The sequence below is a fragment of the Emys orbicularis genome, chromosome 13 (genome assembly GCF_028017835.1).
Source record: "Emys orbicularis isolate rEmyOrb1 chromosome 13, rEmyOrb1.hap1, whole genome shotgun sequence".
NCBI classification, from domain to species: Eukaryota; Metazoa; Chordata; order Testudines; family Emydidae; genus Emys; species Emys orbicularis.
In genome coordinates, this window is record NC_088695.1 from 27,674,604 (window position 1) to 27,698,608 (window position 24,005).

The 24,005-nt window shown below is 50.1% G+C and overlaps 1 protein-coding gene across 1 annotated transcript in view; it reads right to left on the reverse strand.

Annotated features, from left to right (window-relative positions):
• Positions 1 to 1,764: 1,764 nt before the first annotated feature.
• PIK3R5 (phosphoinositide-3-kinase regulatory subunit 5) overlaps positions 1,765 to 24,005 on the reverse strand; it is a 54,222-nt gene continuing 31,981 nt past the window's right edge. The window contains exons 6-19 of the mRNA XM_065415950.1: positions 22,730 to 22,904; positions 21,715 to 21,868; positions 20,405 to 20,488; positions 17,500 to 17,682; positions 16,941 to 17,448; positions 16,234 to 16,391; positions 15,564 to 15,676; positions 14,754 to 14,882; positions 13,167 to 13,260; positions 11,218 to 11,294; positions 9,708 to 9,801; positions 5,562 to 5,644; positions 3,705 to 3,814; positions 1,765 to 1,912 (exon numbers count right to left, since the gene is read on the reverse strand). Of these exons, the coding sequence (XP_065272022.1) occupies positions 1,765 to 1,912; positions 3,705 to 3,814; positions 5,562 to 5,644; positions 9,708 to 9,801; positions 11,218 to 11,294; positions 13,167 to 13,260; positions 14,754 to 14,882; positions 15,564 to 15,676; positions 16,234 to 16,391; positions 16,941 to 17,448; positions 17,500 to 17,682; positions 20,405 to 20,488; positions 21,715 to 21,868; positions 22,730 to 22,904 (2,110 nt within the window). The remainder of the gene's footprint in view (positions 1,913 to 3,704; positions 3,815 to 5,561; positions 5,645 to 9,707; positions 9,802 to 11,217; positions 11,295 to 13,166; positions 13,261 to 14,753; positions 14,883 to 15,563; positions 15,677 to 16,233; positions 16,392 to 16,940; positions 17,449 to 17,499; positions 17,683 to 20,404; positions 20,489 to 21,714; positions 21,869 to 22,729; positions 22,905 to 24,005) is intronic.

Genomic DNA, 24,005 nt, shown 5'->3' on the forward strand with positions numbered 1-24,005 from the left:
TGAGTACACAAACTCTGCACTCACATTGCTCTTGAAATAAATCAACATTTAATATTTTACAGTTTTCTTAAAAAGTTCTTTGAACAATATTTTACAAATGATCACAGACAGACAAACTTGCTGATGTCCAACATATATACAGTTCAACCTGAAATGAGTTTCTATCATTTAAAAAAAAGCATTGCAGGCCCAAAATCCTTACTGGGGTTATATATTCCTAGAGTTTTGTGCTTGTTTTTATCACAGAGAAATTCTGCTCTCCAATATTTTTGTGTGGCCCGTCAAAGCATCAGTGTTTACAATGTTAATGGGGCAAGATCTACTTAGCCATGGATGCCAAGATCACATATTACACTGTTGTGACAGGATAAGGTGCAGTGATCCCCTTCTGGACTGGTAAAAGGGCGTTTTAGCCGGTGACTGAGCCCACCCTGGTGTTCGGAACTGCCTGCACCCATGTGAGGCAGCAGAAGCATGCGTGCTTTGGCGTGTTAGTAACAGGGCAGTAAGCCAACCAACGCTAATAAATAGCTTTGCGATGAAGAGTAGCAAACAAGGCTGTTCCACCTCCCATTGCTTCTGTGGTCAGATTGCACCCACAGCCATTGCATCTTCCTGGCACCTTGCACCTAGAGCCTTTTAACAAGAAAGAAGGGAGTTAACTGTCTCCTGCTGGGAGAGGGGTTCTCCCAGGGGGCTCGGCAACCTATAACCGCTGTGTCCCTAGTGTTTTTGGCTCCAGGGCCTTCTGCAGCAAAGCTGTCTCTCTGGTATATTTAAACTTGACCCCCCTCAATACTGTGGCCTCCCCAGTACTTGCCTCCCCCCTCCCCCCGAACTGTGAGTGCAATTCCATTGGCACTATACATTCACTTCTCCAGGGTGTTTCTAACCCAGCATTCAGTGCAGGTAAGCTGGCCACGGGAGCATTAACTGAACAAGGGAGCTTGTGTCTCCCCCAGAATTTGTGCTTTCAGAGACTTAGCAGGACACAGAGGTTGATCACTCTGGTGACCTAGCTTTACAGTAACTGTAACACGGTGCATAGACCAATGTATGCCCAGAAATTGCCTATTGTACTAGATCACTGGCACCCAAGCCATGGTCTGCAAGCCGCATTCAACTCCTCCTTGCCCTAAATGCAGCCCTCATCTTTGTGCCTGTAGGACAAATAAGCCCCAAAATAATTCAGAGTAAACTTGTCCCCTGACTCCAAAGAATTTGTAACATTAACAGAGATCTTCAAATTTGCTTTGGGTGAAGCATCATCAGGACATTGTCTGGAGGTTAGTTTGAAACTCTCCAGCTGTTTAAGGAGACTCGTTATCTTTGTGTGTCCCCAAAACCGTCCATCACAGTCTCTCCAGTATCTACACTGGTTGCAAGTTCACTCCAAGTACAGCTGATTAGGAAAGTGGCACTCCTCTCCTTGCCCCACCCCGCTAACGGCAGCGCCATCTGGAGATGACAAGGAACCCACTTCCCTCCCAGAGGCCATGAACTGTGACAGCTACCAGAGCTTTGAAGTGACTCCTCCATTTCTCAAGGGCATGCTAAACACATGCCAGGGGTAGCTCATCCATTGTACTAATGCTTCATGTTGCAAGATGGTTGGGTGCAGGAAGCTCTAGTTCCCTGACCCAAGGGAGTGCAATACATTTCCTCTTCCAGGGGCTGCTTTTACAACTATCAGGATTGGCTGGAGGCATGTCTGGTCTGAGGTGGCATGGGGCCTGGGAGGTTACCCTGGCCTTGCTGGTTCTTCTATGGCAGTGCTCCGCTGAAGGTGGCAATGGGCAAGCACAGAAGAGAACAAAACTCAGGCTGGTCTTGGGGGAGGTGATCCAAAGGGGATGTCCTCAGTGTGCAGGGTTCACCATCCCTGGGTTTGTAGCACGCGGAGACCTCGCACCTGCAGATAAAATGAGCAATGGAAATCACAGCTGGGACAGGCTGGGAGTGCAATAAAAACGTATGCCATGGAATTCAAGTTACAGGGACCACGTGCACCCTCAGAGAGGGGCCTGATTGGCAGAAGTGCTGAGCACCTGCCCAACCAACCCCTTTAAGGTTGTTCAGACTGGGGACCCAGAAGCAGAGGCATCCAAAATCAACAGGCACTTCTGAAAATGTACACCCTAAAAAAAAATACAACACAAAACTTTTGCATTCTCTGAATTTAAGTGTGGAACACTTTTTCTTTTGCATTCTCTGTATCAAAGTTTTAAAAGATTGCCTTTGGATCTTGCAGCAATAAAGGAATTAAGAGAAGAGCTGGGGCATAAGTAGTTGAGGAAGAGCTTTGAGTAGCTCAAAGCTTGTCTCTCAGCAACAGAAATTGGTGCAGTAAAAGATATTATTTCAATCACCTTGTCTCTCTAATATCCTGGGACTGACATGGCTACAACACTGCTTACAGTCAATTTAAATGTTCATAGATTCCATTCAATCATCTAGGCTGACCTCCTGCCTAACACAGGCCAGAGAATTTCACCCAGTTACCCCTGTATTGAGCTCAAGTGAAAATGCACTGCTCTGTGTCATGTCATCTGATCTCATCCTTGGTAATACAGCTTGGTCCTCTCTGAGGAGGAGAAATACCCCACTGGAGATGATACCCTAGGCCAGGGGTAGGCAACCTATGGAACGAGCTGATTTTCAGTGGCACTCTCACTGCCCGGGTCCTGGCCACCGATCCGGGGGGCTCTGCATTTTAATTTAATTTTAAATGAAGCTTCCTAAACATTTTAAAAACTTTGTTTACAACAATAGTTTAGTTATATATTATAGACTTATAGAAAGAGACCTTCTAAAAACATTAAAATGTATTACTGGCACGCAAAACCTTAAATTAGAGTGAATAAATGAAGACTCGGTACACCACTTCTGAAAGGTTGCTGACCCCTACCCTAGGCTATACTCATGGACAGACAGGCATTTGTCTTTTCCCCTTTCCCCCACAATCTCCCCACTGAAGGTCATGTGGACTATCTGGGATGGGTATCCCAATACCAGGGCAGAATCCATGCAAGGTTTGGAAGCTGTCTGCGCTGTTTATATGCTCAGCACAGTCACTAGTCACAGTATTTATTGTGCCTTGAATTTCCCTGGTTGACTGATTAGTCCTGCTGGAAGATCTCTTTCTGCTTGGAGATCCTTGACTGCATTGTACCCCTAGGTGGGTGACTGAATGTTAGGAACTGGAGATCTTATTTCAAACCTTCAACCTCTTGGTAAAAGTTCAGTTTCTCAGCGTTTCCAGCCTGGAGCAGAATTGGAGAGGGGCAGCATAAGGACTGAGACCTGTTGGTAACAGCAGGGCGCCTTGGTGCTGAATCCATCCTGGGACAGAGGACTGAGGTTCCATTCCTGCTTGGCTGTATTAGTTGTACCCACGTCTGCACGTGGCTGTCGTGATCTGAATGACACTGTGGCTCCTGCCAGGGCTCATGATCTGCAGCGTTGCTATGCAGTGCAGAGCCCCATTTAGGCCACCTAGCCCCTCGAATGCATGTTTACTGGAGCGTTGGCCACAGACAGTCCACACAGGTTCAGAAGCGTAAGCAGCACATTTGGGTCTGGGAAGCCTGGGGGGTTAGTCCCCTCAGGGCTCACATGACTCGTTGGGGGCGCCTTACCTACAGCACATGTCCCCAGAGGAAGGCTGGCCACAGCCGCAGAGAGACATGCTGGCCATTTCCTACCTTGTGACGCTCTGCAGGATTTTCTGCTCATCCTGATCCAGGCACACGGCGAAGGAACAGTTGACCCCAATGATCTGGACCTTGTCTGCTTTTATCTGGGACACGCTGATCTGCTGCGAGAGACAGAGAGAAACACCGCGAGTCAGGCTTGGAATGCTCTCCAGCCAGCACAGCTTGGCCTTGTGGCATGTGCAGCCAGGGGCCAGGATCCCATTCACTGTATGTTGCGCCTTCTAGGGTATGTCTACACTCAGAGTTTGCCTAGACATACTCGGGCTAGCTCTCCTCAAGCTAGTAGTGTAGCCGCGGTAGTTCAGGCAGCAGCGTGTCACAGGCTTGCTGTGCCAAACACAAACCCGCCTGAAACCAGTAGGTATGCACTGCGGTGGCTAGCCCGTGCCACTGCTCACTTTGGCCCCTGCTACCCCAGCTGCACCACAATGAGAGCTAACTCATAGACTCATAGACTTTAAGGTCAGAAGGGACCATTATGATCATCTAGTCTGACCTCCCGCATGATGCAGGCCACAAAAGCTGACCCACCCACTCCTGGAATAATTCTCTCCCTTGACTCAATAATTCTCTCCCTTGACTCAACCCGAGTACGTCTATGCAAGTTGGGACTCACAGCCCCAGCTCCAAATGTAGACATGGCCTTAATGTCAGGGCTTGGCCCCGGAGGGGCAGGGCTATGAGGCAATTCAAGAGGGAGGATTTCACGGGGTAAGAGACTCACCCTGGACTTTCACGTATGCATGGAGACATTTGTCTGCCTTACTCTAAAATAATACACTAGACTGGGTGTCCATGTTGGTGTAACCCATCACTGCGGGGGGGCGTCCAGTCCATTGAGGATACAAGTCTGTTAAGTTGCCTGCTTGGGGACGTCGTCCTTTAGCTCAAGCTGTAGCAGCTCATTCTCTTAGCTCTAGAGTCCCCAGTTACGAGCAAGGGCCTCTTCTGGGATTTAAACTGCTGGCCTCACACACTAACACAGAGGAACCTACCCAGCCTTGGAACACGCTCTGAAAGCAGGATTTACACAGCTATCTATTTACACAGCTGCATTTGGGTGCTAGAGGCAGAGAGGGCTCAGATTCTCCCTTCCAGGCCGTTAAAGTAACTGATGGGTTTAAAATACAGTGGCCAAGATTTTTTGAGAAGGGGCCCCATAATAAGGCCCCTCGGTCATATTTAGGCACCTGCGTACGTGATCTGTTCTCAAATGTGCTGAACACTCGATAGCTTCCATGGACTTCCACAGGAGCTGTGAGGTGCTCAGGCCACATCTGCAAGAGACAGCACCAAATCCCAGGCCCCCAGACCAAGTCGTCAGCCATCACACGGAGCAGTTATTCCCTACAGCTTCCCAACAAGCTCAGGTACCAGTGCTGGCCGGAGCCAGCAGTGCATTGCTCCCTGAACACCTGCTGTGCTGGCAGGACGCACCTGCCAGCCTGACTTCCAGGTGCTGATACGGCCCTGGGTACACAACAGGGAACTCTTCCAGCTGCAGCTTTGCCTGGGGTTTTCCCTCTGCCACCTGGCATCCTAGTTCTCATTGTGCTGGTGCTACCACAAGCAGGACTCCCTAAGCCACGAGACTCAGCTGCGGCTGCACAGGCTTGCTTGGCACAGCAAATACAGGCCATGGCTAGGCACACGCAGGGCCTTTCTGCCAATCTGGAAGTGAGGGCTCCAGAGTTCATGGAGATGGCAACTGTGATGGGATCCGGGTGCAAGTTACTGGCCTCTCCGAAGCTCTCAAACCTTCTCCTCCCCCAACAGCGAACGAGCCACAGTTACTCCCTCCTTGCCAGCCTAGACGAGGATACAAATATGGCAAATCCAACTTACCTGATTGAAGCTTTTCTTTGACTTGGAGTTTTGCCTCTTGACGACCTCGGTTATGGTTAAAGTCAGACACTCCGTTTTCGAGTCTGGAACACAGGAGAGGGGGGTTTGCTTGGGTTATTCGAAAGGATTTGGATTTTAATTGAAATGGTCTCTCTGGCACCCAAGGCATAGAACTGCCACGCCTCCAGCTTTGCTTGGCCAGTGGCAGGTGGCAAAGTTCAGAGTCTCTGAAGGGATGGGGGTGGGCGGGAGAAAGTCAAGAAGGGATCTCTTGACCACATTCTCCACCAAGTATCTCTAACAAGGATCCGTCATGCTGTCAGGATGGATATTGCACGAGGACAATATCCAAAATACACCTGCAACTCAAAGCAGTGTAGAAGTTAGCCCATACCAGATAGTCGGAGGGCTACCCTCAGTCTGATAACCCCTTTGAATGGGCCAGTCCAGAGGTCCCCATACAACCATGGAGCCTTAAAATGCCACCTGACTGTTGGAAAGGGAGATTATTACAGGAGCTTAGTATTATTATTATTGTTTGTTTGTATTGGAAATCCCCAGCTAGACACCACAGCATTCCAGGACAGTTGTGAGCCACAAGATCCCAAATCCCAGCTCTACAGAGTTAATTAGCTATCTTTGAATAAAGGGCACAAAACAAGAGATTGCTCTGCTGCCACCTACAACAGCCTCCCGCTATACAGCCTGAGCTAAATCAAACAGATGTTCCTTCCATTCCTTCCAGCCTTCCTTCCCTCCCCCCTCCCCCCAGACAGACAGAGAGAGAAAACCAGAAAAGCAGGCAGAAATACTTAGCATTATCCAGCCTCAAACATGATCCAGCTTTACAAACATTACCCCGAAAACCAACTGACTTCATTAAGGGCTAAAAAAAATTGGATCTACAAAAGAGACAATTGCAACATTGGCTGGAACAAATTCTAGCTCCCTCCATAGCTGGTGCAGGCCAAATGACCTAAAAACTTTCATGTCTTCACTGAAGGCCTGACACCTTTCAGCTATTTTGTGAGCAGCTGGTGTCTGGAGCTGCAGTGACATCCTGTGGCCAGAGCAGTGAATGTGAAAGATAATCCCAGATTTCTGTGGCATGTAGGGAATTCAAGTGCGATGGGAAAAGCTCTCCCTAGACATCTCATAGCCTGCAGAAAGACACCCAGAATGAACTCAGCTTGCAGGCAGATGAGCAAGTTAAGCTCCAGAAATAGAACAGAAATATACAGCTTTGTAATATTTGCAGCCTGCTACGTGGTGGTGGTGAACAAAAAATAAGTGATAGCAACGCTTCAGCTTTTCCAGGGGGAGGGAGGGAGGTGTCTGAGCTGATGGGAGAGTTTTAGATAGAGCGGCTCCGAGAAGTGCCAGTTCATTGGCTATTGCTCCATCTGAATGGTTGGTCCCAATTGCTGCCTCTATAGCAAATTTACATGTGCCAGGCACATCACATGGAGCATTTTAGTGAAACAGAATAATACACGATCTTCTCAAGCGAATCTGCTGAAGCAGCTCTGCGTTCAAGCAAAAGAAGAGCCATAACCTCTCATTATGAAGGCTACAGTGCTGAAACATTTAACATGGTGGCTCAGGGCACATTGTACTACCGGGGGTCTAAAGAAAGGAAGAAATTTAACCAACAAAACAAACACACAGACCCAACTGCCATGGGGGAGCAGCGAGGAAATGAGAGCACTGGCCTACTGGGAGTTCAGTTATTAACGCTACTGGGGAGCCTCAGCTGCTAAGGACGGCAGGACAGACAGATAAAAGCCTAAGCGCACGTCTCCCTGGTTCTTACATTGCACCTACAAGAGCATTATTTTCTTTGGTGCTTCTACTTAGGTGCTGTGCAGCCTCCAATGGCCACCTCTCTACCGCAGCCAATTCCTGCTCTGGTCATCTTTGGCGAAGAAACCCCAAACCAGGGCAAACCCACCAGGACTCATGTTTGGTACAACCCCAAAACTCAGGCTGGGTTCACCCAGGGTCACGAGCCCAGCTCTTGGCAAAAGATCAGAGAAGCTCTGGATTTCAAACATCTCCCAAAGCTCTGGGTTGATTGGACCAAGCCCCACCTCCACCTTTGGTGAACCAGAGCACAGCTCTGCCTAATGGGAATTGCTAGCCTAGGTCAGACTACTGGTCCGAGTCCAATGTGCTGCCTTCAACAGTGGCTCGTGCCAGCTGCTTCAAAGGATGGCACAAGAAATTCTGGAGTGGAGAACATTATGCAAACTTCCACAGGGGAAGTTCTCCCTAACCCCAGACAGCAGGCTGTTGCTTCTATAGCCATGAGGTTACTATTCATATTATTTATTGGAGAGATCCCGGTCTGATACAGTTTGAATCCTGCTAAACTCTGGCTTCAGCATCCTCTGGCAGTGAGTTTTACAGGCTAGCTACTGTCAGCGTAAGGTACAGATGGATTTACCGTTCCGTCTGGCTTTGAAAACAGGAGAGCTGAGTGTTATAATCCCCAGTACGTTACATTTCGTACCCTGCACTGAACAGGCCAGACAGGCTGTCCAATGGTCCTGACATAGTGAGTTTCCGCTACAGCTCTTGTGGAAGCGATACTGCTCAACCCCCTAATTAGCTGCCATAACCAGCGGGGCAGATCCCAAGCTTGGTGTGGTCTATATTTTTCCCCCCTGCTTCAGCAACACTTTCATGTTCCCAGGGCAAAAAAGCTGCTTCAGTAACATGGAGTCTGAGCCTTGGCCTGAAGGGACCTGACCCATATCGGAGGAGCAGTTCAGCAACACAGCACCAAGGCTGCTAGGTTGGCCGTCCCTTAAGTGGGCTGGGATGAACAGCCACACAAGAGGAACTGAACGGCAACACCAAGAGCACGTTCTCCTTGGAATGGGCCTGGCCGCACCAGCCACAGCGGTGGGCTGAGATGTGAGCTGGGACACCCAGAAGTAAAGCGAAATAGGCCCAGGCCCCCCCATTGCTGTAGGGCTGCTGCCATGAAGGGGAGGAATGTTAATCTGCACAGTAAAATAACAAACGACTATGCATTCAGGGACACCGCGCCCCTCTGCTAATTTGGCAGTTCCCATGATGGTCCCATTTTCCCCTCTGGCAGCCCACCTAAGTGACAGGCAGTGTGGCAGGCTCTGGACTGTGTCACTGAATTGCTCCTTCTCAGATATGGGTCAGGTCCCTTCAGATCGAGCGAGGCAGGGATGGCGAGGAGATGGCTACTAGGCAGATTTCACCCCTGGAACATCTCCGCCCGGCAGTCCCTCAGCCAGCCCTGGGCCTCCCTCGGGACACAGCAGAGGTCTAGTTCATTCCAAGGACCCTATACAAAGTTATTCCAGGGCCAGGCAGAGCTTTGGGTCAAGTGCTTTAGCCAACAGGCCTGCAACCTCTCCCCAGGTTTCCACAGGCTCTTCCTGCCAGCCGGGTGGAGGGTCCGAATCCAGGCCTCTTACTAAGGGACAAATGTAACTATTCTCAGCACAACATTTCAACCAACAAAACATGCAGAAAAAAAAACTGCTTAGGAAAATCTATGCCCCGATCCTATGCACCATCCCATTCCTGGCCTTTGTTGCCTGTCCTAGGCGTGCAGTATGTTTATCCCATGTGCACCTGTCCACCATGCAGAATAGTTTTGGAAACAATATTTAAGCCCTGGCTCTGAGGTTTGTTAATGGGACACAGAAGCTTTCACCTCTGTGACCCATTTCATCCCAGATCGGGTCAGCACAGACTGAAGGTCGCCACCCTCTGATGGCTGTTCCGCTGCCTGCACGAGAGGAGTTGCTGGTCTCAATCCAGTTCCCAATGGAGAGACATTCATATCTCAGAGCCACATATGGCACCCTTTGGGGGAAGGCTCAGTGGAATGAACAGAGTGCAGTGCCCTTTCATCCCTGAAGACGGCCTTAAAGGTGGAGGGGACCTGAATCAGGATGGTATGGCTTGTTTTGCCCCGAAGCACATAGGGCATCTCTAATATCTTCTCCTGCCCCTCTCTCTCTCACACACACACACACACACACACACACACACACACACACACACACACACTCTTCACCATGCCAGAAGCACCACCGCTGTCCACTTTCCATCCTCTCCCACTGCCCCGCGTAAAGGTTTAAGGGCACCAGCACTCACCTAGCTCTTCGTACTTTTTACAGGCCTTGCTGAGGTTGACGGAGGTGCAGACCTTTTCAACATTGTTCCAGCGGCTCCTTCCACTGATTGCTGTCTACAGAGACGAGGCAAAAGTCAGAGAGACGGGTCACATTCCACCCTGATACTGCTCTGCTCATCTCTGACCTTCTTGCTGATATAGCTCAGAACTGGACTTACACTGAGCTGGATGGTCCTGGTACCTTTAGCAGCAGTTAAATGTACTTGCTGTGCACTCAAGCTGCCCATTCATTCCAATAGTAGGTTAAAGCTCGATAGCCAAACAGGGTGCTGAATCGGCAACAACAGGATTGGTATAGGCAGGTGGAGATTGTTCTCAGGATTTTTACTACTTTAGTAAGGAAATCCACCAGCATGAAATAAGAGCCAGTATTTATATAGGGCCTACCACACTTCCTGCTCACTTGGAGGCCACCATTGGTTATGCCAATAAATGAAGCAAAAAGTAAAGGACAGGGAGTCAAAGTGGTTTCAGCTCATTTAGGCTGTGATCCAGCAAGGCATTTAAGTCCACATTTAACTGTAAGCACTAGACTAGATCATTGAAGCCAACTCATGGGCTTAATGTCAAGCACGGGTCAAAGTAATTTGCTGGATCTATTGAAATGCAGCAAACACTGTTAGGGTTTGTCAAGTGCCAGAAGAGTGCAAATTGCCACTATCCTTCAGAAATTCAGAGCCTCACACATCACCTCATTTTGGTTTCTTTTGGTCTCAGATGAGGTTCCCTTCATGTTCCAGAAACAAACACATGGAGGAGATGAGTGGGGGGGGGGGGGGGAGAGATAGCTCAGTGGTTTGAGCATTGGCCTGCTAAACCCAGGGTTGCCCCAACAGGGAGAATCAATTAACTCAAAGAATCCCCCTTATCAGGCAACATGGCTATAAAGAACCTCTCTGCATTGCAAGTGGAAGAATATGTGGAGACCTGGTTACAGCACAGACTCTCCAGGGCTGTACCACAGCTCAGTATTAAGTTTAAAGTCCTGTCTACACTTCAAAACATATTCATGTTGTAACCAGGTTCCCAGACATGATAGCCTGTCAGATCTCCCTCTCCATGCACGACCTATATCCGAAGGCAAAAACCCCCCACGATGCACTTGGTTGTTCGGCAATATAGTATGAGGGATTCCTTCCCTACTCTGCAGAGAGGAAAGATCAGCTTCCATCCTGAATCACAAGATATTCTCCCCCATCCCCCATCAACTGATATTAACACACTCTCCTAATCACAGAAATGTAGGGCTGGAAGGGACCTCAAGAGGTCATCTCGTCCATCCTCCAATGCTGAGGCAGGACCAAAGCTAGACCATCCCTGACAGGTGTTTGTCCAACCTGTTTTAAAAACCTCCAATGACGAGGATTCCACAGCCTCCTTTGGGAACCTGCTCCAGTGCTTTAGGTTAATATCTAACCTAAATCTCCCTTGCTGCAAACGACACCAATCATGGGACTATCACCCAGTTACCTTGCTATGGACGATTTGTAGTGTTAGAGGGATTGCTTCTCTGTCGCCGTCTATTCCCAGCCTTTTGCTGCCTGGACCTTTGTAATACAAACAGAAGCTAAAGTCACACACCAGCCTTTTCTCTCCCCGCCCTTCAATACATGTTCACACCAGTCCCTCTCCCCTTAGGAAAAGCTGCCCCGTTTCTGAGGAGTTCAGCTTCTCGCTCTCTCTCAAGTCATGGTGACCGCAGAACAAGTGGCCTTAGAGTAAGTCGGCTTGCTACAAAGCAGAATGGGGCATCACTACAGATGGGCGAACAAGTTCAGAGGAAAGATCAGTCACCCCTCCCGTTGCGTGTGGTGGTTTGGCTGATAAAGACTGCTGCCTATTAAGGACAGAGCTAACACCACCAAATACTTTACTTCAGACCATCCTCAGGACTCGAACCCTGGTCTTATGGGGCTCTACTATTCCATCCCAGGCCAGACACCCATTCCCACTTCCAGAAATCATTTCTTTGTCAAAACATGCTGTTCAGTATACCCATTATAGCCAAGCAATGTAAAGGGGATCAGTGTTAACCTGTTACATTGTATCAAACGCCTCCCACTTGTTTTATTGGAATGTGACAGAGGAGCAAAAAGGAAAATTATAGTTCGCTTAAAAGTGGCCTCACATGAATAAGCTAATGGGGGATTTTCAGCATAAAACACAATAAGTAGCTGGAGACCTCACCACAGAATGAAAAAAAAATAAATTAAATTGGCAGGAGCTGTTGGGTAAGTGTTGGGTCTTGGGGAAAATACAAAGCTGTAAAGGGCTGGTTTACCAGCTGGGCTTCCTTTTTTGTTGTTGTTGCATATTTGTACCCATCATAAATTGGGCTTTAAATTTTGTGCCTGAAGTTCACTGATGCTTTTTCCAGACAAAATTATTGCAGGTGCAAAAGGGTGGGTGCAAAACTGCATCATCAAAACCCAGTTCAAAATCATGCCCTAACTGTTTAAAGATGAAAATGGTTGATGGGTTTCACTATTGAAGCATAACCTGGTTAAGTCCATAGTTATGGGGATATGGCCAACTAGTTAAATGGAGAGCACTTTGTAAGTTCTGCTTGGAGACAGTAAGAGGAAGTTAGGGCACAGAAAAGGAATCAGTGTCAAAAGAAAAAACAAATTAATAATGTGTTTGCTAGAGTCTCTGTGTGCTGCACAGAGCTCCAAACAGAACGCGGTCTCTGGTAAACAAGTGAGACAAAATTGGAACTGAAGCTGTGTGGATGCCTGCTTGTGTGTATGTGGTTGAAGCTGTTTTCTACTAAACAATATTTCCTGTTTTAAAAGTTCTATGAATCTATCCGTTTCTTTCCTTTGCCTAATTAAGGCTTACAAGAGTATAACCAAGAGATTTTATAACTGAAGTATCAAGAGAGAAAGAGAAACTGTGAGTAAAGGCCAAACAAAAACAAAAAAAGAAAAAAAGAAAGAAAGAAAAAGGAAGTGCTGGCTTCCAAGACACTGTACTGTGCCAGGACCCGATGAAGGGGAAAGGACCTGTTTTTAGTTATGCTAAAATAAATTAACTTTGGATCAAGGGAAAAGTAACAAAAAACGTCTTTGAGAAGCAGAAATCGTAAAGGCTGTTACAGAAGGGAAAATGTAGGTTTCATGATGCTTTAGTTTCCAGGTTTGTAAAAATCGCTTTCTATATCCCAGCTCACTGACCGCAGAGTTTATTGGAGCAACACTCTCCCCAGCCATCTGCAATCCAACCTAAATGTGAATCCGATTTCTCTGTGCAGTTCATCTGGGTTTTTCTAGCTCCCCTAAGGAGCTGGTTATTAAGCGTTCACCATCAAATCTATTTGTGCCCAGATTTCTAAAGCTGCTATTGTATCACTACAGAACCTGTGAAGCATGAGGCTTTAGGAAAGCAAGGAAACATGCGTGTCCAGATCTGATACCTACCCGACGCCCTGATGGCCCGTGTGGCAGCCGAGTGGCCCAGTTCGAGGGAGTGAATGAAGACCTCAGTCTTCTTCTCACCACCAATGAAGGTTAGCTGTTGGGGGAGGGGGAGAAGAGAGAGATGCGCTATGAATGCGCTGCACAATGAGCGAGCCAGGCATATTCCTAATAGCACAATGCCTTCAAATGAAGCAGTGCAAGGAGAGAGAACCCCTCAAGCTAGAAAATCCTAGCAGTGCACGTCACAGCAACCCGACAGCAGCATTCCTACTCTGAGAAATGCCTGCTATCATTACTACCTACGTATTCATCCCACGCCCATCACCTGGTTATCAGAGCAACAGGATGACAAGAACCTTCCTCTCAATCTCTGCATGCCGGACAGAGCAGGCTTTGGGGAACAGGCTCCTGGCAGGGATTTCAGAAAGCAAAGCATGTGTGTAATTGTTAGCACTGGTGAGAGCCACACGTATAAGGGGAAAGGAAGACAAGTTAGCTGAGAAGTTGTCCATGGGACACCCAATCTCTCTTAGGGACCAGGGTATCAGGAGAGAGCAGAGTGGGGAGGTTGGAGACTTTATGGTGTGATCTGAACTATACTTCAACCATCCCCAGGGAGCTGGGAACCACTGCATTCTACAACAGCAGCAGATCGGTTTCTGTGGAGGTCGCTGTTGGTTAATAGGCGCTCCTGCAGAGCTTTATCACCCAGGAGCCTCCTACACCCACTCCATCACCAGGATCTGCAGGGGCATCAGTCCATCATGAGCCATTAGCTAATGCAGGAAGGGGCAATTGCATACCAGGCTCTACCATGGTGATAAAGCAGAAGGAGATGGATTTGACTAATGGAAGCACACAGGGGCATGCACAAGGAGGGGCAAGCAGGTGCACCGCTGCCCCCCCCAAAAAAATCTCTGTGTGTTCCTGAAGCCCGGTGAGGGAGGAAGCAACAGGGCGGCTGCTGGCTGAGCTCCTCCTCCCCCCACCCCTATAGCTGCAGCCTGCTGCTTCTGCTTCCCTGCTGTTGGAGTCCCATGTGTTGCCTCTGCCTCCAGCCCCTGACTCACCTCAGTGGGCATCTGCAGAGCAGGCAGCAGCGCTGGGACTCCAGCAGCAGGGAAGGAGAAGCAGCAGGCTGCAGCTGTAGGGGTGGGGGGAAGGACCCTGCAGCCAGCTGCCTGGCTGCTTCCTCCTTGTCAGGGTTGGAGGGACATGGAGAGTGCCTCCTGCAGGGGGAGCTGCTGCCACGTAATCTCTGCTGGGCATCCCTACCAGAGGCGTCCCGAGAAATGATGGTGGTGGGGGGTCACGCAAACCTTTCATTTGTGTGTGTTTAACGTGCCCCTCCAAAAGCATTCAAATTTAAATTCCTGTGCATGCCCCTGGAAGCACAGCCTCACCGGCCCACAATAGCCAGGTGCGGGGAGGAACTGGCTGAACCCTTGAGCACCATGGTCGTATCAGTCCTGAAGAGACCTTTGCCTCGTAGAGGTTGGTACTGGAGTCCTTAGTTGATCTATGCAGAGACAGAAGTGCTCACAAACCCCAGTGCAAGGTGGGATGGAAAGGCCCAGTCCTGCGTACCTCTGTTTGGTAGAGCTGCAGCAGCACCGGGCGAGTAGCGAATCGGCAGTAGTAAAGCACCATGTCAGCCAAGATGGGTAGCTGCTCCCTGGACTCCTCCGTAGGCTCCACCTCGGGTTTGGCAGATTGCTGGCATAGGCACAAGGAGGTGAAATGAAAACCCGCTCTGCACCTGCTGTTCAGCACAGGGCTGGGAGGCCGTGGGTGCTGGGGAAAGGTGCTGGAGTCGCAGCCCTGGAGACTAAAACCCTTTGAACAGGTGCAGCGGCCAGGCGAGTTCCCTCACAGACATACCTCCACCCCATCTTGCTGGGACCGGGTCAGCCTCCTCGGCCGCTCTGCTGAGACTGTCGCCCAGGGGGTGACCAATGTGGGGCGTAACAGCGAGAACACAATTTGCGCCCTGGAGTTTCCCCCAATGTCTCCCTATTGGCCAGTTAGTCTCCTAATGCACAGCAGGGGTGATGGGGATGCTGGCCTCCAGTGCATTGTCCTGTGAACAGACTCACAGAAGAGGCAGAGCAACAGGGTGGGTCAGGCTGGAACCAGCCGCTCCCCAGAGGCAGGCAATGTTCACCCCCAGGAGAGCCTCAAGCTGGCTCCCAACCTGGATCTCGCAGGACAGCTCAAAACTAGACCCATCCTGGAGCAGACCATTGGCCCAGCTGGTCCAACACTAGCAGCTGATGGTGGATACTCCAAATGAAGGGGAGAGACACCCCCCCCCTCGCCCCATGTCAACACATGGAAAGGGGCAGTGGGGTAAGGACCCAAAGCCAAACTCACTTCCTCCTGAGCTCCTGGACATACCTGACACAGGACGTCCGTGGGCAAGTTAATCAGCCCGAAAACGTTGCGCTCGTACCATGGGTCCAACATCCCAATGTAGTGGGAGATATCGTTGGTGCTGCTTTGTGCCCCAGCTGAGCTGGACTCCTGAAACCAAACAGACAGAGTCACTCAGGGGATGTCTACACTGCAAATAAACACCTGCGGCTGGCCCACGTCAGCTGACTCGGGTGCGCAGGGCTCAGGCTACGTGGCTGTTTAACTGTGGTGTAGACATTCAGGCTCAGGTTGGAGCCCAGGTTCTGGGACCTTGGGAGGCGGGATGGTCCCAGAGCTCAGGCCTGAACTTCCACATTGCAGTTAAACAGCCCTGTAGCCCAAGCCCAAGTCAGCGGACACGAGCCAGCCGCGGGTGTCCAGTTGTAGTGTAGACATACCCTCCTGGACCAGTTTATTTCATTTATTTTTCTTACTGCACGTGAATTTTGAGCTGGCAGAAGGTATTGCACTAATGGCCGAGAGGGCAGGCTGCCTGCAGAACAGACAGGGACAGGACAACCCTTGGCCTATTCAGTACTTGGCCTCTGCTGAGCCAGCCGCGAGGGGAATCAGTGAGGGCCAAGTGTGGCGCTGCTTGTGCGATGCAGGCAGGTCTCTACGCTAGGAGCTGGTCTGACGGCAGGCACAGCACGTACCGTTTGCCCTGAGGCTCTCAGGTGAGGATCTCCTGGAGAAGGAGGCGGATGTGTCAGTGGTGCAGATGAGGTAAGGCAGCTCCTCTTCACTGGGATGTAGAAAAACTGCAGCTTGAAGTACCTTGTCAGTAATGGGCAATCGATTTCTTGTAGTCTAGAACAGGGGGAGGGAGAGAGGCCATTGTGTCAGCACGAATGAGGTGTGGCTAGTGTCAGGTACATAAGGCACGCGCGCGGTCCCTGCCCACACACAAACAGTCGTGTGCACGGTGAGGGAAACAGCGCAGGAGCGGCCCAACACTCTTTACTTAGCTTGTAAGCTCTCTGGGGCAGGGACTGTCCTTCTGTCGGATGTTCGCACAGTGTGTCACACAAGGGGATCTGCACAACACCACAGCACAAGGCACTGCCACGTGCACCACGAAGGGACAGCACTGAGTGTGGTGAAGGGTACATCACCGGGCCTCAGTCCTGGAGGCTAACAGTGGGACCCCAATCCCCCATCATCGCCTCACAGCACAGTCTGCACTGGGGCACAGCCAGGGGATCTGGGCCCACCTTTCATGGACAGTAACAGAGCTACATCCATTGACACCAGTGGAGGCTCTGGCCCTTGGACTCCGTAAGGTGACATGTAGTGGGAGGGCTGGGTAAATATGCACGAGGAATGGGAGCTAGGTTCCTCTGGCGCCGTCCCACACACCTAAGGTTCCTGTATGCCCGGGCCACTTTCCCTGAGATGCGGTCCGACCCGAAGACCACGACACGCAGCGTGGAGACCTTGGTGTCCTCGTCGTAGCTCAGGAAGGGCCTGCGCTGGATGCACACGTTCTGCGCTGCATGGCGCTGCGGGAGCCGCTGACTCAGCACATGCTGGGGCAAGGAAAGAGCCCTCCGGGAGCGCGCTGGGATGCGGTGCTTGGCCTCCGGGTTGCACAGGCTCTCGGCCCGGCGCAGAGGCAGGGAGAGCGAACCAGTGTCGGGATAGTCCCTTACGTCTCTCCGCAAGACCAACTGGCTTTTGCTCTTGAACAGCTTGTAGATTTTGCTGGTCAGTCTCTGCCTCTGCTTGTGAAGTGTCGTCTCCTCTTTCAGGTCTGGCCTCACCACCAGATCGAGAGAGCTCTCGTCGCTGTCTTCGGCATAGCCACTGTCCATGCAGTCCTTGAGGCTAGACACAAAGGACTTCAAGGACCTTCTGGAGACCACCGACAGCTCCGAAATGGAGTCCTTGGAAGTGGTGAAGAGAGACATCCGCGAATGCTTCGATGCCTCCTCTGATAACTCTGAGTACACAGAGTCCTTGGAAACCGCTGAAATGGAGGAAAGGAACGAGTCTCTTTGTGGAGAACAGCCATCAGTTTCCGTCTCCTCTTCCTCCTCATCCTCCAAGAGCACCGGCTTGAGAACATCACACTCCTTGTCGAGTATGTCTCTGAGGATATCTGAAAGAATCAGAGTCAGCACAGAATCCTAAACAACACAAGATGGGAGGGGTATATCGGGCCTCCCAGCCCAACCACCTTAGGGCCAGTGAAGAACGGTCCTCTACAGTGTTTTCTCCAGTACTTTGTCCAGCCTCATATGACCCCAGTGGTGGAACTTCCATCACTTCCTGTCTGAGGCTGTCCCACACTAATACCAAATGCACTTGTGCCCAGAAGTCGTCTTGTCAGAGGTTGTCAATGTTTTTTGACCAAAAAAGTGTTTTTGGTGGGGGGCGGGGGGGGGGAAGCAGTTTTGTCAAAATCTAAACACTTTAATGAAAACTGTTTGATTTCAATAAAATTTGTTATGCAAAAAAAGTTTGAAACAAAAGTCTGTTTTCTTTCAAATGGAAGTTTTTGTTTCATTTGTTTTCAAACACAAAAGTAAACTAACATTTGTTTCGCTTCCTTTCAACTTGGATTGTTAGCTTGTTCTTCTACTTATGGCCACACCCCATTAAAAAATTTATTTAACCAGCCAGGTCGGAAAGCGATAATGCCACCTAAAGGTGACTGGCTCCCTGACAAAAATGTACTCAGTGAGAAGAATGAAACAGACAAGCCCAGGGGAGGAGAAGGTGGGCCAACAATTTTCGAGAGCGACAGAATCGATGTAGCTTATTGGGGCCTGCTGGCATTGACTGCACAGAAACACAGAGATTTGCCATAAGCAGGGACTGGGAGTAAAAGAGAAGTAGCAGCTTCGCTTGCAAAATTGCCATGGGGGGGGGGGGGGAGGGGGAGAGGAAATTACCAGGCTAGGCACAAAAAACCCTGCTCACCTGACCCTACCCTGAGGACAATGGAAAACCCCAGTATTTTGGTGCCCAAAGGGTACGCCCCACACTGGAGCTGGAGGTGAAATTCCCAGCTCAGGTAGACATACCCACACTAGCTTTCATTGAGCTAGTGTGCTAAAAACAGAGCATGGCCACTGCTGTGCGAGGGGCTAGCCACCCCGAGTATGTACCCATCTGTAGTGGGGTGGCTACCCCGCTCCTAAAATAAAAGGGGTTAAAAGCAGCCCTGGAGAGGGCTGTGCCTGGGGATGGCTGATTGGGGAAGCAGCCGCAGCTGGGCCACGCCCCAATCAGGCTACAGCTGGCCTGTATAAAAAAGCTGTGAGCCAGAGGCCTAAAAGAAGTCTCTTTCCAGGCTGGGAGAGAGCAGGGCCTGGCTGTCTGCAGAAAGGGTACTGGGAGTGAAGCAGGGCTGGGGAAAGGCCAGAGGAGCAGGGGAGCTCTAGGCTGGCAAATCCCCAGGCTGCAGGGCCTGGTCCAAGGCCCATAGAGGTACTGGGAGGCAGAGGAAGGCAGCAGGTCCGAACCCCCTTGCCTATGATGAGTGGCTTTTACACTGCAGTCTGCCCCAGGGAGCAGGGGCTTGGTGATGACTGGCAGTAGCCCAGACTGAGGCAAGGTGGGGATTAGAGGGTTGGGGGTTCCCAGAGAGGGGAGACCCACAGAGACTGGTGGGGGTATTGCCAGGGGGCAGCCCTCGACCAGGTCCAGGAGGGACACGGGGGCCAGCGGCAGCGGGACACTGGCCTGCAGAGGGCGCTCCGAGGGCTGGAGAGCTAATTCCCTGAGACCACCAGCAGGAGGCGGCGCAGCGGTGAGTCCCGCACCGTCACACCATCCTAGACCATAGGCACCGACTCAGCGGGGCTAGCCCTCCTGCTGTGGCGGCTGAACGTCTATTTTTAGCACAGTCCTCAAACTGGGACTCACACCTCCAGCTCCGGTGTGGCCTTCCGCCAAGGGAGCTAAACTTGCCCCCAAGCGGGCCACTACAATTTGGCAAAGTTGCTGTAGGGCAGCTGGCCTGTCTGCCCAGCCCTGGAAGGGCCGAGGCAGCGCCCCAAGTCTCTTTCAGACCCGTGCTTTGTGGTGTGGTTTATTCATTTGAACACAAAACTCGCCAAGTAACACAGAGTTATTTCCCAGACCCAAGCAGGCGGCAGGGACCCAGGGGCCTTTCCCCTTGTGTCTCTCCCCACTGCTCCAGGACCTGCTAGGAGCCAACTTTCTTCCTGCAGCCCCCCTCCTCAACTGAGCCCTTTCAGCCCTTTATGGCAATCACTGACCTCTCCCCAGCTGTGTCTGATAAGGAGCCAGGGCTGGCTGGCCACAGGCTCCCTGACCCTTAAAGGGGCACACCACCCTATTACAGTTGCATTATTATTAATTGTCTGTATAGTGGTAGTACCTAGGACCAGGTCCCCATTGTACTGGGCACTGTACAGAGACAGAACCGAAAGGCAGCCCCTGCCCCAGAGAACGTCCCATCGAAGTACTGGGTAGGTTCCAGTAACGTACATTTTCAGTATCAAGGGCCATTATTTCTCATGACATTATCTACATTCTAGGAACACAGGAAGGTACCAGATCAGCACAGAGCCAGGCCTCAGTCCTGCAAACACCCACATACATGCTTAACTTTAATCCTGAGAGGAGCACCAATGACTTCAACACATTTCAAATTAAGCACGTGTGTGTTTGCAAGATTGGGCCTCGAGAGCCTCTCTGGTCTAGGATCCTGCCTCCGCCACTGGCCCCGTGCTTCTGAGGAGGTCAAACTCCCCACAATACAGCTCTCTTTGCACGCCTGTGCCATGGGGGCCAGGGGAGTTCTTCCTCAGCCAAGCTGGCAATCCGCTGTGGGTGAGTTTTAGCCTTACCGAAATTATCCTTGTCCCAGCTGTAAGTGTAGCATCGAGCAACGGGGATGGGGACAGTGTGGAGTTTACACGACTGGGCCACCCCTGAGAAGAGAGAAGAGCAAGTGGCAAGTTAGGAACATAGAGTGAGAAGGCACCTCCTGCGTGACTGAGTCCAGTCCCCTGCTATTGCAGGCCCCTCCATCTCATAATCCCATTCATACATTTATCTAGCTCCATCTCAAAACCATTTAGATTGTTCGCCTCCCCTCCTATTGGAAGGGCCATTACAGAACCTCTCTCCTCTGATGGTTAGAAACCGTCTTTCATGTCCAGCCTAAATTTATTCAGGGCCAGTTTAAGTCAGCACAAGCAAGTGTCAACTAAAGTGAAAAGTCCCAACATCAAGGCCCCTCTTCCACTTGTGACCCCCCCCCCCCCCTCCAGCAAGTGATGCCACCAGCCATTCATCCTAACAGCCAGGGATGAATGTGTGGAGGAAAGAAAGTAGTGAATTCTCACTAGCTCCTCCCACAAAGTGAGCTCCACCCATGTAGGACAGCAACGTGAGAAGCTTCTCACCACAGACAGTGCAAGTGTTAAACAAAACAGCCTCTGCCAAGCTCAGCTGGAGGGCTCCTTGGACTCTGTCCGCCCTCAATGGGGCTAAGATGCCGCTTTGTGCTCCATTCCACCCCTCTGCCTTGCTGGGACCAGAGATCAGGTTGGAATGGTACTCTCAAATTCCGCCCACAACCCATGCCACACTCCATCATGACACCACAATGAGCCATCGCTCACAGCCGATCACGCAGACCTTCACCATACAGCCAGGCATTCTCCTTGTGAGAGTGCTTTCAGCAGCAGTGAAAAAGTTCACAACATCGACGTTTAAAGCAATCCTTGCTAGGCATGAGTGTTGATACTCTGAGATGAATGGGGCAGTTCAGAGCTCTCAGAGCTATAATTTCAGGCTGTCTGCAGACCCAGGCAGTGGTCATTGTTACAATCGGTTTGTGTTTTGAAAGTTTTCTTCCTAACCATAAGGGTTAGAGACTTTTTTTTTTTTTTTTTTAAATAAAAGCTGAGATTCTGGTGCAGAAAAAGAAACAAGCAAGAAAAAACCCCCAAAGACCAGCTCATCATGAGGGAGTGAGCCAGAGCAGATTTTTTGTTCTACTTTTGAAACGTAGTCCAATCAAGGATTTCATGCTTCATAGCATTCACTCCTTATCTCTCAAAATAGAGCAGCTAACGTACATGACAGACCAGGCTAGAGAAAGAAAAGTAGAACATTGTATAAATTAGAACAACCCCACTCACTCTCATACCTGTGGTCTTAGGAAAGCCTGCTTCAGCCCCAATGTCCTGCAGCATGGACTGCAGCTGTTCCCTGGCTGCGGCAGGGTCGCTGGTAACAGCTGCCAGCTCCTGAGCTTCTGTGGTGTGAGAATGGATCTCTGAGAGCTCCTCTAAGGTCTTGGACTAAAGAGAGCATAGAGATTCAGAGACAGCTTGTCAACATATGGATCTCTCTCCATGAAGCATAACCCACTTCTTCTAGAAAGACTCCTGGCCAGAGCTAAGTGAATCCCCCTTCTCCCCCCAACCCCCATGAACATTTTGGGGGGGAAATGTTTTAATTTCATTCAAATAAATCCTTTTTTTTTTGTTTGGGGGGGAAATTTGAACTATTTTAAAAAAATAAAATGGGAATTTTTGTTCACTTTGAATTTTAGGTCTCTTCTCTTCCCTCCCTCCTTCTTTGCCTTCTGCCCCCTTTTTTTTTTTTTCCAGTGGGTTAAAAAAATGAAAAGGCAGGGCAGGGCAGGGCAAAGTAGTAAAGTAGTGAGAAAAAAGTGGGACTCCCCCACCCCGCACCACAAAAAAGTTTCAAAAAGTACTTTTAAAAGTTTCATTCTAAATTTAATTAAACAAAAGAAAGTATGACAACACATTTTTTTCCTTGAGAAATCGTCGTTGAAACCACGTTTTGTTTTGTTTTAAATTTTGATTGACAACTCAACCAGCTCTATTCATCACTGTTTCCCATTGTTTCATTGTAAAATAATGGGAATGAATAGTTGTTTCTACCTTCTGAATTGAACTGCTGCGAGATCTCACCTCCCCCTTGCAACTCACGAGACAATTTACATTCATGCAGCATCCCCAGAAGCACTGTGCAACCAAACTGATCCGTGAATTGCACAAGGGTCAGCATGGAAATGCAGCTATCTCTGGGATGGAGACCACTGCTTAAAAGCACACAGAAAAATCACCCTGTGTGCCGGGGATAGAATTGCTCTTGTTTAAAGGCCTCCATGCAGAACGCAGGACTCACTCTACCTTCAGGATGTTCTGTAAGCTGCCCATATCGCACTTGGTCCCAAAAGTGGCCTGGTAGATATGTCCAATTAGCATGACGAAGGTGCTGTGCTGGGTGTGCTCCGTGGTGCTCATCTTCTTGGCGACAGACAGGTATTCGCTCTGAACCTCAGAGGGGTTGAGTAGCAGAACCGTGCTAAGGGCAACATGGGATGGTGGTTAGTGAGCATAAGATAAAATCAACTCACTGCAGCTCCAGGGTTAATTAAACAGCCCCTTGCAAACTGGACCCTGACATGGGAATAGATGTAATAAATAATAGTTGCACTGTTAGCAAGAGGAACTTGGGAGCTTTGTGTTGGATTTGATCAATTCCAAACTATTCCACTCACCAGATGGTGAAATCCTTCCACATTACAAGAACATGGAGCCTGAGAGAAGCCCTTCACCTCATTATCCCAGTTTACTGTACACACACAGCACTGCCAAGCTCTCCCTCTCTGCACCCTTATGCACTGTCAGCAATGGCATCTACAGACCAGCTTTGCCCTGTCAGTGCTTGGCAGATGGGCCCCAGCACTCTGGTTCCTGGGCTTCCCATCAGCACAAGCTGCCAACTGTGCCAGGCCACAGGCTGTTTTACCAAAGCACAGGCTGGGCACAGAGCAGGAAGTGTATGTTGACAGTGGCCCAAATCTAGACCGTTGTGATTGCACACAGCGCTACGGCCCTTTCATCAGACAGACACCAGGTCCCTCCCCCAAACAGCCTGCAGTCTGAATGAGACAGATCACACACGATTGGGGAAGGACAGAAAGGGCAATGGAGTAAGAGAAGGAAAACAAAACTTGCCCTTGGGAGAGCATCTTGGTTAATGGGGTTGGCTACCGGGCCCACATGAGATCTTGACAGATGCACCAGATCCTTGGTAGCTTCCAGGTGTGATTGAACGTATCCATGGCATGAGAGGGTATAGACCATACAAGACCCGTCTTTCTCCTAATGTGCAGTTGCTGCTGCAGAGATTGACCAAGGTGCTCAAACTAAGAGTCCCTAGATTTAAACACCTGGGGTGGATGGTCTCAGAGGAAGGCCCCTGGGCTCCCAGCTATTACATCAGAGGCAGAGGTCGTTAACCTTCAGGACACAGCGGTGGGGAACAGAGGCACTCCTTAAGCACGGCAATGGAGTTTCTTCTCCATACTAACAGCAGCCTCTAATTGCATGTTAATTGCTAAGGCCCTGGTCCAGCAAAGTGCTTAAGCAGGTGATTAACTTTAAGCAGGTGGGCAGTCCC